This window comes from Equus przewalskii, chromosome 17 (assembly GCF_037783145.1).
Source record: "Equus przewalskii isolate Varuska chromosome 17, EquPr2, whole genome shotgun sequence".
Classification (NCBI taxonomy): Eukaryota; Metazoa; Chordata; class Mammalia; order Perissodactyla; family Equidae; genus Equus; species Equus przewalskii.
In genome coordinates, this window is record NC_091847.1 from 34,049,258 (window position 1) to 34,061,491 (window position 12,234).

The 12,234-nt window shown below is 40.2% G+C and overlaps 1 protein-coding gene and 1 pseudogene across 27 annotated transcripts in view; one reads left to right on the forward strand and one right to left on the reverse strand.

The window, feature by feature from the left end:
* The window catches only part of FMNL2 (formin like 2), a 294,810-nt gene that overhangs the window by 202,534 nt on the left and 80,042 nt on the right, over positions 1–12,234 (forward strand). For 11 of the 27 annotated variants that reach the window (XR_011528358.1, XR_011528359.1, XR_011528360.1 and 8 more), the window contains exons 5-7: positions 5,820–5,903; positions 8,915–9,067; positions 11,475–11,594. Coding sequence is in view for 22 of the 27 variants with exons in the window: in XM_070579779.1 (XP_070435880.1) it covers positions 5,820–5,903; positions 8,915–9,067; positions 11,475–11,594 (357 nt within the window). In the remaining 5 variants the exon portion in view is untranslated. The remainder of the gene's footprint in view (positions 1–5,819; positions 5,904–8,914; positions 9,068–11,474; positions 11,595–12,234) is intronic. The other 16 variants (XR_011528361.1, XR_011528362.1, XM_070579787.1 and 13 more) reach the window with 2 other exon arrangements.
* LOC139076609 (elongation factor 1-alpha 1 pseudogene) lies at positions 2,379–5,451 on the reverse strand (annotated as a pseudogene).

The following is a 12,234-nucleotide window of genomic DNA, read 5'->3' on the forward strand; positions in this document are numbered from 1 at the left end:
TGTCAGTCGTTTTCCTCAAAACAACAGGCTGACTTCATTCGCTTTTGAGAAAATATCTGCTAAATGCCCAAGACGGAATAACCACAGTTTGTCAGTCATTTTACATTCTATGTAAAAAAAAGTGTCTAGTTGAGTTTGCAACTCAAACAGCTGCACAAGTGCTTCTCCTCCAGGCAACCGTGGCACCTAGGTGTGCAGCAGAAGTGCTTGTGGAGGGCGTGCCATTTTGTCACACACAAAATTAGAGGTATACTCAAGGAGCAAGCTTTAATAAAATCAGTAATTTTTATTGTTTCACTAAGGGCGGTTTTAAGGGAAGCTGACTTTTTTTTTTTTTTTTTTTTTTACCTCCCGAGTGAGTGGCGTGAAGAATACAGTAAATAGGTGTATTCTTGAGTGGCGGCAGTTTTTTCCGGATTTCTTTTTTATGTCAGTGCAAGTGTCAGCACAGTAACAAAAGCAACTACTGTCTTAATATTTTTATGAAAATAGTTTTAACGTCAGAAACCCCTGAAAGGGTCTCAGGGACCCCTGGTGGTGTGTGGGCTACATTCTGAGAACCAATTTGTGACACTGTCTCCTGGGAGAGATTTGGTGGCCAGTGGTGAATCTGGGTGATGCTTACGTTTTTTCTCTTCTTATGATTTTTAGCAACTGCACTTCCATCGTATGTCTGTAGCAACTCGCTAAAGGAGACTGGCAGAGGGAATTCACCATTTGACCCTTTATTTTGTGTATCTTGGATCTGCTGTGTTTGACTTTAGAAATTTAAAGCCAGAAATGTCCCTTGAGTCATTTTCTAGATGAGAACAATGAGGTTCTAAGATCTGGGGGCAGGGAGAAAACAACAGCAACTCTGAAACAAAGCTGTGACCTGTCTACAAGAAAACAGTAACTGTTGACATCTGCAGTGAGATCCGTTCTTTGAATAAGATATTTTCCAGAGCTATTTTTCATTATCACTGTCTCTTCCAGCTCCTAAGCAGCTGATTTGAAATTTGCCTAAATTCAAATTTCAACGTATGGTAATTACATTGAATCCGTGAGGGTCTCAGTAAGTGATGCATGCTGTCAGAGGCAGAAATAATTCTACTTTTCAAAACCTATAATCACCCAATTTGAAACTGTTTGCATATTGGCAATATATAAAAAAGTGCGCGTAGCATGCACAGAGGTGAAAATGGAAATTTACTGTGGGAACACTAAATTTATGATATGTCATTGCATGATCATATACATAAATCTGCACAATGGGGCATTCATATTTTTTTATGCCTTTAGATTCAAGATACTGCTTTGAAAGTTGTCTTTTTTTCATCTTTCCCTGTTTTCTTTTCCTGTTCGTTCATTTCCACAGAAGTTCCCTCTCACTTCTGTTCCCTCCCATACAAAATATCCCAAGGGGGGAAAGGACAGGGATGAGAGGACAGGAGAAAGCGTGAAGCCTGTTTTTTTCTTATAATCCATAGCCTTTTTGCTGAGATGACTTTACTAACCTGATATCATTTGACAAAGGGGGTAAGGTAGTCAACCATGATGGATTTATGTCTTATTCTTTCCTGAGTCACCTAAGGATCTGGGCCAGATCAAAGACCCAGGGAGGATCTTGTAGCTTAGAAAAGAGGTTAACTGCATGAAATTAAACCTCTCAGAGGCAGGACATTTTATGCTCTAGCCCACTTGTTAGGAACTGAGCAGCTGGTTCCTGCCTTTGACTTTGAAAATTGTCTTTTAAGGCACTTTCGCTCCAAGTCAGCAAGTGAGGGCAGAGGCATTAAGGGTGTTGAATTAAAGTAAGAGCAGCCAATTCATGGCCTTTGTCCTTGTATCACAATCTATACATTTTTGCCTTTTGAGTTGAGAATTGTAGCTCTGGCTGTGCTTGGCAATTTCCTACCATTTCTTCCTTCTTTCCTCTTTATTTTTTCATTTTCTTATCAGTGAGTTACTTGCCTCCTATCCAGTGTGTGGCTCAACTCTGTCAGGTGCTGGTGGTTGAGACAATGACAAGTCCTCAGGGTGACCTGGACCATCTCTGCTTTTTAGAGGCAGTGTGTGGAAAATCAGCCAGAAGGAGCTACAGTGGCTGTTTTTCCTCAGTTCCTAAATTAGAGTGTTCTTATGGGCCACTGAGATAGAATATTTGAAACTGAGGCTGCCCTGAAAAATCTGGGCCCTGTGGTGACATTGCATATTAAAGAGACCCCCGATGCCCAGCTCTGGGGATTCCTGCTGCTCACCCACCACCAAGGGCCAGATTGAATCGTGCAGCAGAGCCCCGAGGCCAGGCCAATGCAAAGGCCCTCAGAGAGGCCAAGGGGCTTCAATTTTTTTTTTTTTTCTCTTCTCATTAAACTTTGTTTTAATGGGTCTCAAAATTCTGTGACAGATTTTTGGTCAAGTTGTTTCCATTAAAAAGTACTGATTTTAAAAACTAATAACTTAAAACTGCCACACAAAAAACCAAATGGTCCACAAAACATTCTCCTTTCCTTCTGAAGGTTTTACGATGCATTGTTATCATTAACCAGTCTTTTACTATTAAACTTAAATGGCCAATTGAGACAAACAGTTCTGAGACCGTTCCACCACTGATTAAGACTGGGGTGGCAGGTATTGGGGATACTATTCATTTAGCCTTCTGAGCCTTCTGGGCAGACTTGGTGACCTTGCCAGCTCCAGCTGCTTTCTTGTCCACTGCTTTGATGACACCCACAGCAACCATCTGTCTCATGTCACGAACAGCAAAACGGCCCAGAGGAGGATAGTCAGAAAAGCTCTCAACACACATGGGCTTGCCAGGAACCATATCAACGATGGCAGCATCACCAGATTTCAAGAATTTGGGGCCATCTTCCAGCTTCTTTCCAGAACGACGATCAATCTTCTCCTTCAGCTCAGCAAACTTGCAAGCAATGTGAGCTGTGTGACAATCCAGCACAGGTGCATACCCAGCACTGATTTGGCCTGGATGGTTCAGGATAATCACCTGAGCTGTGAAGCCAGCTGCTTCCATTGGTGGATCATTTTTGCTGTCACCAGCCACATTGCCACGGCGAACATCTTTGACGGACACGTTCTTGACGTTGAAGCCCACGTTGTCCCCAGGAAGAGCTTTGCTCAAAGCTTCATGATGCATTTCAACAGACTTTACTTCAGTTGTACCATTGACTGGAGCAAAGGTGACCACCATGCCAGGTTTCAAAACACCAGTCTCCACTGGGCCCACAGGGACAGTACCGATACCATCAATTTTGTAGACGTCCTGGAGGGGCAGACGCAAGGGCTTATCAGTTGGACGAGTTGGTGGCAGGATGCAATCCAGAGCTTCAAGCAGCGTAGTTCCACTGGCATTGCCATCTTTACGGGTGACTTTCCATCCCTTGAACCAAGGCATATTAGCACTTGGCTCCAGCATGTTGTCACCATTCCAACCAGAAATTGGCACAAATGCAACTGTGTCTGGGTTGTAGCCAATTTTCTTAATGTAGGTGCTGACTTCCTTAACGATTTCCTCATATCTCTTCTGGCTGTAGGGTGGCTCAGTGGAATCCATTTTGTTAACACCAACAATTAGTTGTTTCACACCCAGTGTGTAAGCCAGAAGGGCATGCTCACGGGTCTGCCCATTCTTGGAGATACCTGCTTCAAATTCACCAACACCAGCAGCGACAATCAGGACAGCACAGTCAGCCTGAGACGTGCCTGTAATCATGTTTTTGATGAAGTCTCTCTGTCCGGGGGCATCAATGATGGTCACATAATACTTGCTGGTCTCGAATTTCCACAGGGAGATATCAATGGTGATACAACGCTCACGTTCAGCTTTCAGTTTATCCAAGACCCAGGCGTACTTGAAGGAGCCCTTTCCCATCTCAGCAGCCTCCTTCTCGAATTTCTCAATGGTTCTTTTGTCGATCCCACCGCACTTGTAGATCAGGTGGCCAGTCGTGGTGGACTTGCCCGAATCGACGTGTCCAATGACGACAATGTTGATATGAGTCTTTTCCTTCCCCATTTTGGCTTAGATTTTGCGGTGGTTTTCACGACACCTGTGTTCTGGCGGCAAACCCGTTGCGAAAAAGCAAGGGGCTTCAATTTTAAGAGCAGCTGGTCGTCTGATTTTCATAGTGAGTTCTAGCCTCTCTTTAGTCTCCTACCAGTTAAAAAAGGAAAAAAAAAATTTCTTTCACTATTTCTAAGCTTCCAGTTACCAGCACTTAAAAATGTCCACTGTCTCCTGAGACCTAGCCACATAGGGAGTAATTAAAATAAATCAAATGAAAATAAGTATCTAGAAGCAGATGCCATGAGATTGTGTATGTGGTGGTTTTGAAATGAAACTTCAGTCTTGACCAGTAGCCAGCCGTGTTAGTTCTGCTTAGCTCTCATAACAAAGCCACTTTGTGAGGCCTAACGGGTAGTATTTTCTTTGCCAATGTTGCCACCCTAGGTCTCTTTTAGATGAAATGTTACATGCTTCCATGTGTCTGTGTTAAGTGTTTATGTTTGTGATAGCCTGCCTGAGGCCTATGGGGGAAATACAAGGCAAGCTGCCTACTTTTCCTACCTTGCTGCCTCCTGGAACTACCTGCAGACCTGAGTTTATATCCTAGCGATTACGAAGAAAGAATGAGCTTGAGGATAAAACAGAAAACAAAGGAGAAACTCTCAAAAACAATTAAAAAACAGTCATCCTGATATTTTTCAGATTTTTTCCCTCTTTTAAGATGAAGACCTCATGGGGGCTGTGCATCCTTAAGGACAGACACAGGACTGATTGTTCCACTGTTGTTCTTATAGCTCTCAAAAGTGGCTTCCACAGTAGTTCTCATGTCCATAGCTAGTGGACCTCGTTGGCTTGGTGTTCATGGAAGAAGGCAACCATTTTGGAATGCATTTGGCAGATGGATCTCAAAATAGACTACCGTGATAGTAGCAGACCTTTTTACTTATTATTTGTTGGAGTTTCAAACCTAGTGAAGGCTTAATCAGGTGTCACACATTCTTTGAAAATGAGTGCCCTGGAGGAAATCTGTAATGTGGGGTAATAGGTGTTTATGCTCAGTACCTGAAGGTTCTGTTGGATTACTCTTCTTCATCACTAGGAGTTATTATGAAGGGCAAATAAAAATGTGAAAAAATTCTCAGTGAACTGCATTCAGACCCACCGTTCAAATGTAAGATGGTATTATTTTTAAATGAATTTCAAAAAATATGATATTTGTTACATCTTGGCTTTGATGATGACAGGCAGTGCCTGCAACTTTTTAAAAGGTTTTTAACATTCATGGAAAAAATTGAGCAAATCATTATGCCTATTGAGTTTCCAGAAGCCTGTAAACACGGGTCTCTCATTGGCTAGTTTAGTGTTTCCTGCAGCTTAGTGTGCCAAGAAGGAGCCGAACGTGGATTTGGAATCATGCCTGGATTTCAGTGGTGATGTTGTCATGTCCCCAGCCTGCCTCGTTCCTTGTGCAGCCTTGGCTCTTTTAACAAGTGGGCTGTGTATCAATTGTGGTGGAAAAAGTACATTTAGCAAGTTCCTTTTTTAGAAGGTTTCATATAGATTCTCTGAAGTCTCCTAAGTAGTAAAACGCAAGGAAGGCACACGTGTACCTTTTGTCCCTTATTCTTGGGCGTTGAAATGTTGTCGTTTTCTCAGTTGCCGTATCACTTCATGTGATAGCGTCTAGGCCTCATTCCGTATTTCCCTTCAGGCAGTGAATGTTGCTGGTAGAAAAACGAAAGTTTTCCCTGTGTCCCTTCATGGCACAGCATGTGATGAACCTCTTCAATATTTTTTTATTTTTCAACAGATGGGTCAGAGAGTTTCTGAATGAAGAAAACAAAGGTCTTGATGTTCTAGTGGAATATCTGTCGTTTGCTCAGTATGCAGTCACGTAAGTAAAACTCGGCTTGTTTGCTTTTGAATTTTATGTGGTCACAGAAGATGCAACTTGTGGTAAAATTATACACTGCACTGAGGGAAGAAACGCTGAAGCAGATGTGGTAAGGTTCAAGGAGGTTTGTTTTTATTTGAGTAACTAAAAGCCAATCACATAATTGGTATTAGAAATGCTTTGAAGGCAGAAATGAAACAGGGGAGTAAAAATCACCCTTAGAAGAGTCCTTATTTTAAAAAGAAGTACTTTCTTTAGTGCTCAAGTTACATATATCCATATGGTAGAATAATCTAGCAGTTATTGAGGGATGTATATGATGTGTTGTTGAGTGAAGAAAGCAAGATACAGAAAATGGCTTCCTTTTTATTTTAAAAAATTATATATATATATATATATATATTTGTATGTGCTAGTAAATACAGAGGAAATGATTGTGGAAATTGATACCAGGCATAGTGGGACTGGAGGGTGGGGCAAACGGGGGCCTTTCCCTTTTTATTTTGTATGTACTTCTATTATTTTGATTCCCCTTTTGTAAGATGAATGGGGAAAAACCAGGACAGAGCAGGAAAAAGATCAACTTATTTAACCTTGTTTTTGTTAATTCATAAAATTTCCCATTTGCGAGGCTCCTAGAAAGATTTACAACAGGAATGAAAAGCATACATTTGAATGAGACATTCTCTTCACATTTCCTCTTTAATCAAAAAATATTTCACTATCCACAGATATACTCTCACACACACAGATTGAGGAAATAATATTGTATTTTTAATTTTACTGGAAGACATTTCGGCCCAGGTGGTGTTTTTTTCCCCTCAACTCTTTTTTTTAAAAGCAATAATTTGTTTTTTTTATATTGCCTCACTCCAAAACAGTCTTAAGACCCAACCAGATGTTATCTCATAATCCTCATCGCTTCCTTGAGAATGTGTGAGGAGAAAGCTATAATTATTTCTGCCTTGTAGATGCAGAAACTCAAGTATTAACTGAAACTGGCTTGATGGGTTTCAGTTTTGATAACTCTTGTATATCATATGGAATAGAATGAGAAAAACCAACAGACAAGTTCTTATCTTCCTGAGAAATTATCGTGTGAACTATAATCCTGGTTTTTATAGCATACTCTTCCAAAGGTGGTTTCTTATCTATCTCCATTACGTCAAAAACTGCTAATCTCTCTCACACTTCATATTATATGACAAAACAGAATAATGTTACTCTCCTGATGCTTTTAAAATCTGGAGGAATATTTATGAAATTAAGGAAGGGCTAAGTAACTTCAGAAATAAAGGAAATGAATGGCATGCTATGTATTATATAACTCTTTACCCTTTTTTACCATTTATCCTAACCCTTTACCTGCATCGCAGGGCTTGAGAACTAGCTTTCCCAAATGTACCCTCACATAAGACCTACAGGAAAAAGTGGCTATTATAAGGGAATTCGTCAAGTCTATGGTGTAAGATCAAACCCAACAAAAGAACAGAACTCAGTGCTTTATTTCCTAATTTTCTCCTTTTTATTTTTGGCATTCGCTTTACATTCTTTGTTTATTAGTTTTGGTTTTGTTTTGTTTTAATTCGATGAAAATTATATATAAATACATAATTTATGTTCTTTCTTGAAACTAATGGGCTGAAAAATTTCTTAGTATTCCTTGGCGTGTGACAATTCCTGGCCTGTGTAATGTGAAACCACAGGTTCATGCTCCATCCCTTGTAAGGGGCTTTCACTAAGGAGTTCCCTTTTTCTGCCGTGTGAGACTAGGGGACGAGAGGAGAGGAACATAAGAGTGCTGAATAGCTGGACGATTTGAGGGCTGCAGACTGACTTGGTGCACGTGGTCCTGACATGAGTGATCTCGGGATGCCCCCTTGGCTTACCTTCTCAGACATCAGTTGTAGGCTTCTATTTTTAGTACTTAAGGATCTATTTGATTACTCAGTTCTACCTCTTTTCTGCTCAGCACTGCTTCCTGCATCCTGAGGTATGACCCATAAATTGTCAGCCCCACTCCATGACTTTATACCTGGATCAGTCTCTGCCACCTGGATTAGTATCTACGAGGTGGAGAGCATCACCTAGTTTACAGATGACTGTTCTAACCAAATATTTTATTTTGGCGATCATCCTTTTATGAAAAGTCACACTTGTTATTTCCAATATGTATTGTTGCTGTTTCTTCTGTGATGGCCTCCGAAATCTTCCAGATGATATCAGTTAGAGCTGCCTACTGTTTATTCTCTGTCCGATCAGGTGTTGCTCGGTGGAACTATGGGTAGAAACAATTGATAAAATATTTTTTTGAGAAAGCAGAGCTACTGTCTTTGGGAGGGGAAAAAGTGTCTAGAACACAAAGGCCTGTCTGTTTAAAAACTTTGATCCTAAAATTATACAAGAATGAGCAACTTGCCATTTATTCTAACATGGTTAACATGAGTAATAACCTCAAAAAATGTCAGAGAAACAACAGTCCTACTTTAAAGAGCACCACATAGGGAAGAGATTCCAAAATCAAAGCAAATCCATAACTTTGCGAGTAATGTATCACATATGGTTGGAAAAGTACACTTGCCAACACGCTAGGAGAAAATGCTCAGTGAAAATTGATGGGTAGGAATAAATTAGTATAAGCCTAACATATTGACTTGTTAAAGCAAAATGAAGACAGCTGTAAGATCTTTTTTTCCCCTTCCATCATAGCAATGTTAGCAATTGGTAAGTTAGCAAGCCTTACAGTAAAATACAAATAATACATCATGATTTAGTTTTTGCTGTTACTCAACTATTCTTTTGCCTGGCCCAGTAATTCTCATTCTGTGTTTTCAAAGCTAACACTGGGTCTGTGGAAATTCTTTTGTGTTTCCTTTTTAGTTTTCTTTGTTTGCAAAGACTACCCGTATTAAGGTGCAGAGGTATAATAGGAAGGAGCAGGTTATGCACATCCATGTATTTGTGTGAATGTGAATTTTTAAGTCTTCAGTGGCGTTTCTCTTTTGTTTTAGTTTTGACTTTGAGAGTGTGGAAAGCACTGTGGAGAGCTCGGTGGACAAATCTAAGCCCTGGAGTAGGTCCATTGAGGACCTGCACAGAGGGAGCAACCTGCCCTCCCCCGTGGGCAACAGTGTATCCCGCTCGGGAAGACATTCTGCACTGCGGTGAGTTCCTTTGATAAGGAGGGAGCAAAGTTGGTAGGATACATGGGACAACAGGGTCTCTCGCTTCTGTTGATGACCCTGGGCCCTGTATTGCTGGATCTTGCCACCCAGCACTTGCATTTCCAGTGATTCCAAGTGAAAGGGTCATCACTCGGGCAATACTCTATAGCTTTTATTAACTTTCGGGAACACCACACCTTCGTTCATCAGAGAAAGAGAAAATTCTGCTGCCAAATGATACAAAAGAGTAGTCCCCATAGGCAGATAAGTTTCTGAAACCAGGGAGATGCTGGCATCGTGATTTAGGCTCTGTTTCCTGGGTAGAGGCAGCACGTTGAGGTGTGAGCATCTCAAGAACTCCTTGTTGCTTTTCAGACCTTGCTCCTCCCCTCCCTCCCTCCAGCGATAGTGTGCTGTGGGATATGTTCTTAGTCTCAGGCGTGGGATGCTAGAGTGATCATTGTTATTAATGAGATGCCTTTAATCAGTGTTTCTTTGGTTAGATGTGCTCAATTGCCAACCTTCTATTTCCTTCTAAGGATTCTTTCTCTAGACTTTCCTGGCTGAAATACCACCATGCGAAGGGAGGATGGGTGCTAACCACCTGTACCACTAATGGGTATAATATCACTGAGACTGTACATTTACTCATGCCTGCAATCATTCATGCACTGTAAAATATTTTTGAGTTTCTATAATTTTTCAGGTACTCTACTTAGAATTAATATACATGGGAGGGTAAATCAAAACTCCTGTCTCTCAAGGTAGAGGGATCGTCTCCAGCAAATTCATGAAGGTTTCTATGTTCCAGGAGCTTAATAAAAATTTACTAATAAGCCCCTCATTCTCAAATGTTGCTCATTCTTTGTAGCTTGAAAAATTTCTCTGACTTATTTGGGGCTTGATTTGTCAAGTGGACGTTTTTCCTGTCAGTATTTACAATCACCATCGGCATTGAGTCATTGTAGTAGAATCCATGTGACAGGTTGTAGTCAGTGAATGTGTGGCTTTCAGACCTTTCATATTTATTTGATGGCTTTTAGTTACCTCTTGTCCCTTTGGCACGGGTTTTGGTCATGGAAAGTTAAAGTCTCTCTAATGAAGTTCAGTTCTGCTGAAGAATTCGATGTTTGAATGTGATGGTTCCAATCAACTATTCAGATTTCCCTTGTTTGGAAATGCCGGCAATATTAGTGGGTTTAGAATGATTCAATAATGATGACGAGCAGTGTTTCAGTTCATCTCATGGTATTTCCAATAGGCCAAGGTCTATATAATCTGCTAGTCTGCATCAGCTTTACATGTGGACAGGAAACTATGTGGGCTGATTTGGAAGTTGAAGAAAGGCCACTGTGCCTGAAGAGTTCCCTAATCTCCTTGGTACTCATGGAAATTCTTACCATTAGTATAACTATAATTATATGTAAGGGATTTAATTGACAAAGTTCATTTTAATTTGCTTTGCCATCATTTCATACCTGGAAAGGATCATATTGGCCAGCTACCACCTTAACAAGGATTCATTTTTCTGATTAATAGTTAATTATGCCTATTTTTGAATTATTGAACACTGTTCTTTAGGAGCACATTGTTTCTGATTAGAGTGGAAGAGTTTGGAAAATATGGGAAACATCCTGGGTCCAAGGAGAGTTGTAATCCTGGACCCTGGAAGGCATGGTACGGGGACGTCAATGTCCAGCCTGATTTGCTTCACCACTGGCTCAAGGTAGATCCTGCCAGAATTCATTTTAGATTGGAAAAGTAGATGAAAAGTATAGAGATAGATAGGATGGAAATACTATTCTGAGGAACTCAAGACCATATGACATTTCTGGTTGGCAAGCGTGCTTGAAGATGACCAACTAAGAAACCAACATCACGTTCTTCTATTTTGTGTTTGAACAGTTTCAAGCTCAGGAATGGAACATTTGAGTTTCCTTTGACTCTCCCTCATGGGTTCTAGTAACTCAAGAAAATCAATATGGCAGTAACTTTCATGCTGCTTGTTGACCTGAATCTTAAGTTTTTGTTTTTGTTTTTAAACAATGTATATCAATAATATTCCAGCCTTTGTGGTTCATGGATTTGTGCCTGGATTCTTATTCTGTATTTGGTCATTTGATAGCATCTGTGACTTATAAAAAGAGCAGTCAGAAGTACAGGCATATGGTACATGTTGCTTTTCATATACCCAACGATTGTTTACATTTTTTTTCTCTTCCTCCTCCTTCCTCTCTCCCCTTTCTCTGCTTCCCACACTTCTTTCACTTTTTGGCTTTGTTTTTGTTGCCCTTCTTTTTCATTCTGTCATCTCATTTCTGATTGTCTTCTCTACCTCCACTTTGTGCTTTCTTGTGCTACTGTCTCCTCTTCCTTTGGTTCCATTCATCTCTTACACCACCACCAGATTGGTTTCTCTGCCTGAGTATCTTCAGTTCAAATGCCAACAGAGCTGCTTCTCTCCCTGTTGCCTCTGGAGCAGCTTCATTTTACACACTGATGATGAGGCTTCAAACCGGAAAATCTCGTAAGTCACGGGTGAAAATGACACCCAAGAGAGCTCCTAGCGCATGGTGGCAGGGAATCACAACTGCTCTCCATGTTATAATATGATAACCTCATGGCTTAGTGCCATCACCCTGTACTGGGATAAAGCCCACTGCCTTTTAAACTGATACACTCTGTTATCATATTATGATCCCTCATTTTAAGAATCCAAACCTTCGAGGTGTATTGCGTTTTTACGAATAGTACATTTCTTTTTTAAAAGAAAGGATATTAATTCGTGTTCTATAGAAATGATTTATTCTGATAGCTTTATGTGATTAGACTATGTCTTCTATATCCAAATTCAGATTTTAGTTCCCTCATCTTAATCTCCAGATAATAAGGTAGACTCCGTAATCTTGTCCTATATCGCTTGGCAAAAAGGGTTGGTTAAACTTGGAAGAAGAAATGAGAGTTAAAGAAATTTAGAACACTTTATAAATGGGGCTTGATTAAAGAAAACAAGGAAAAATGCTCTGTTTTTAAACAAAATTCTAATGTTGATGCACACTCTCCTCTTTGTATTCAGACTTTATTTTTTTAACTATTTAAAATAGATTATTAAGCATTTTATGATGTCACATTCACCTTGAGTTATATTAACCATTAGATTCTGTATT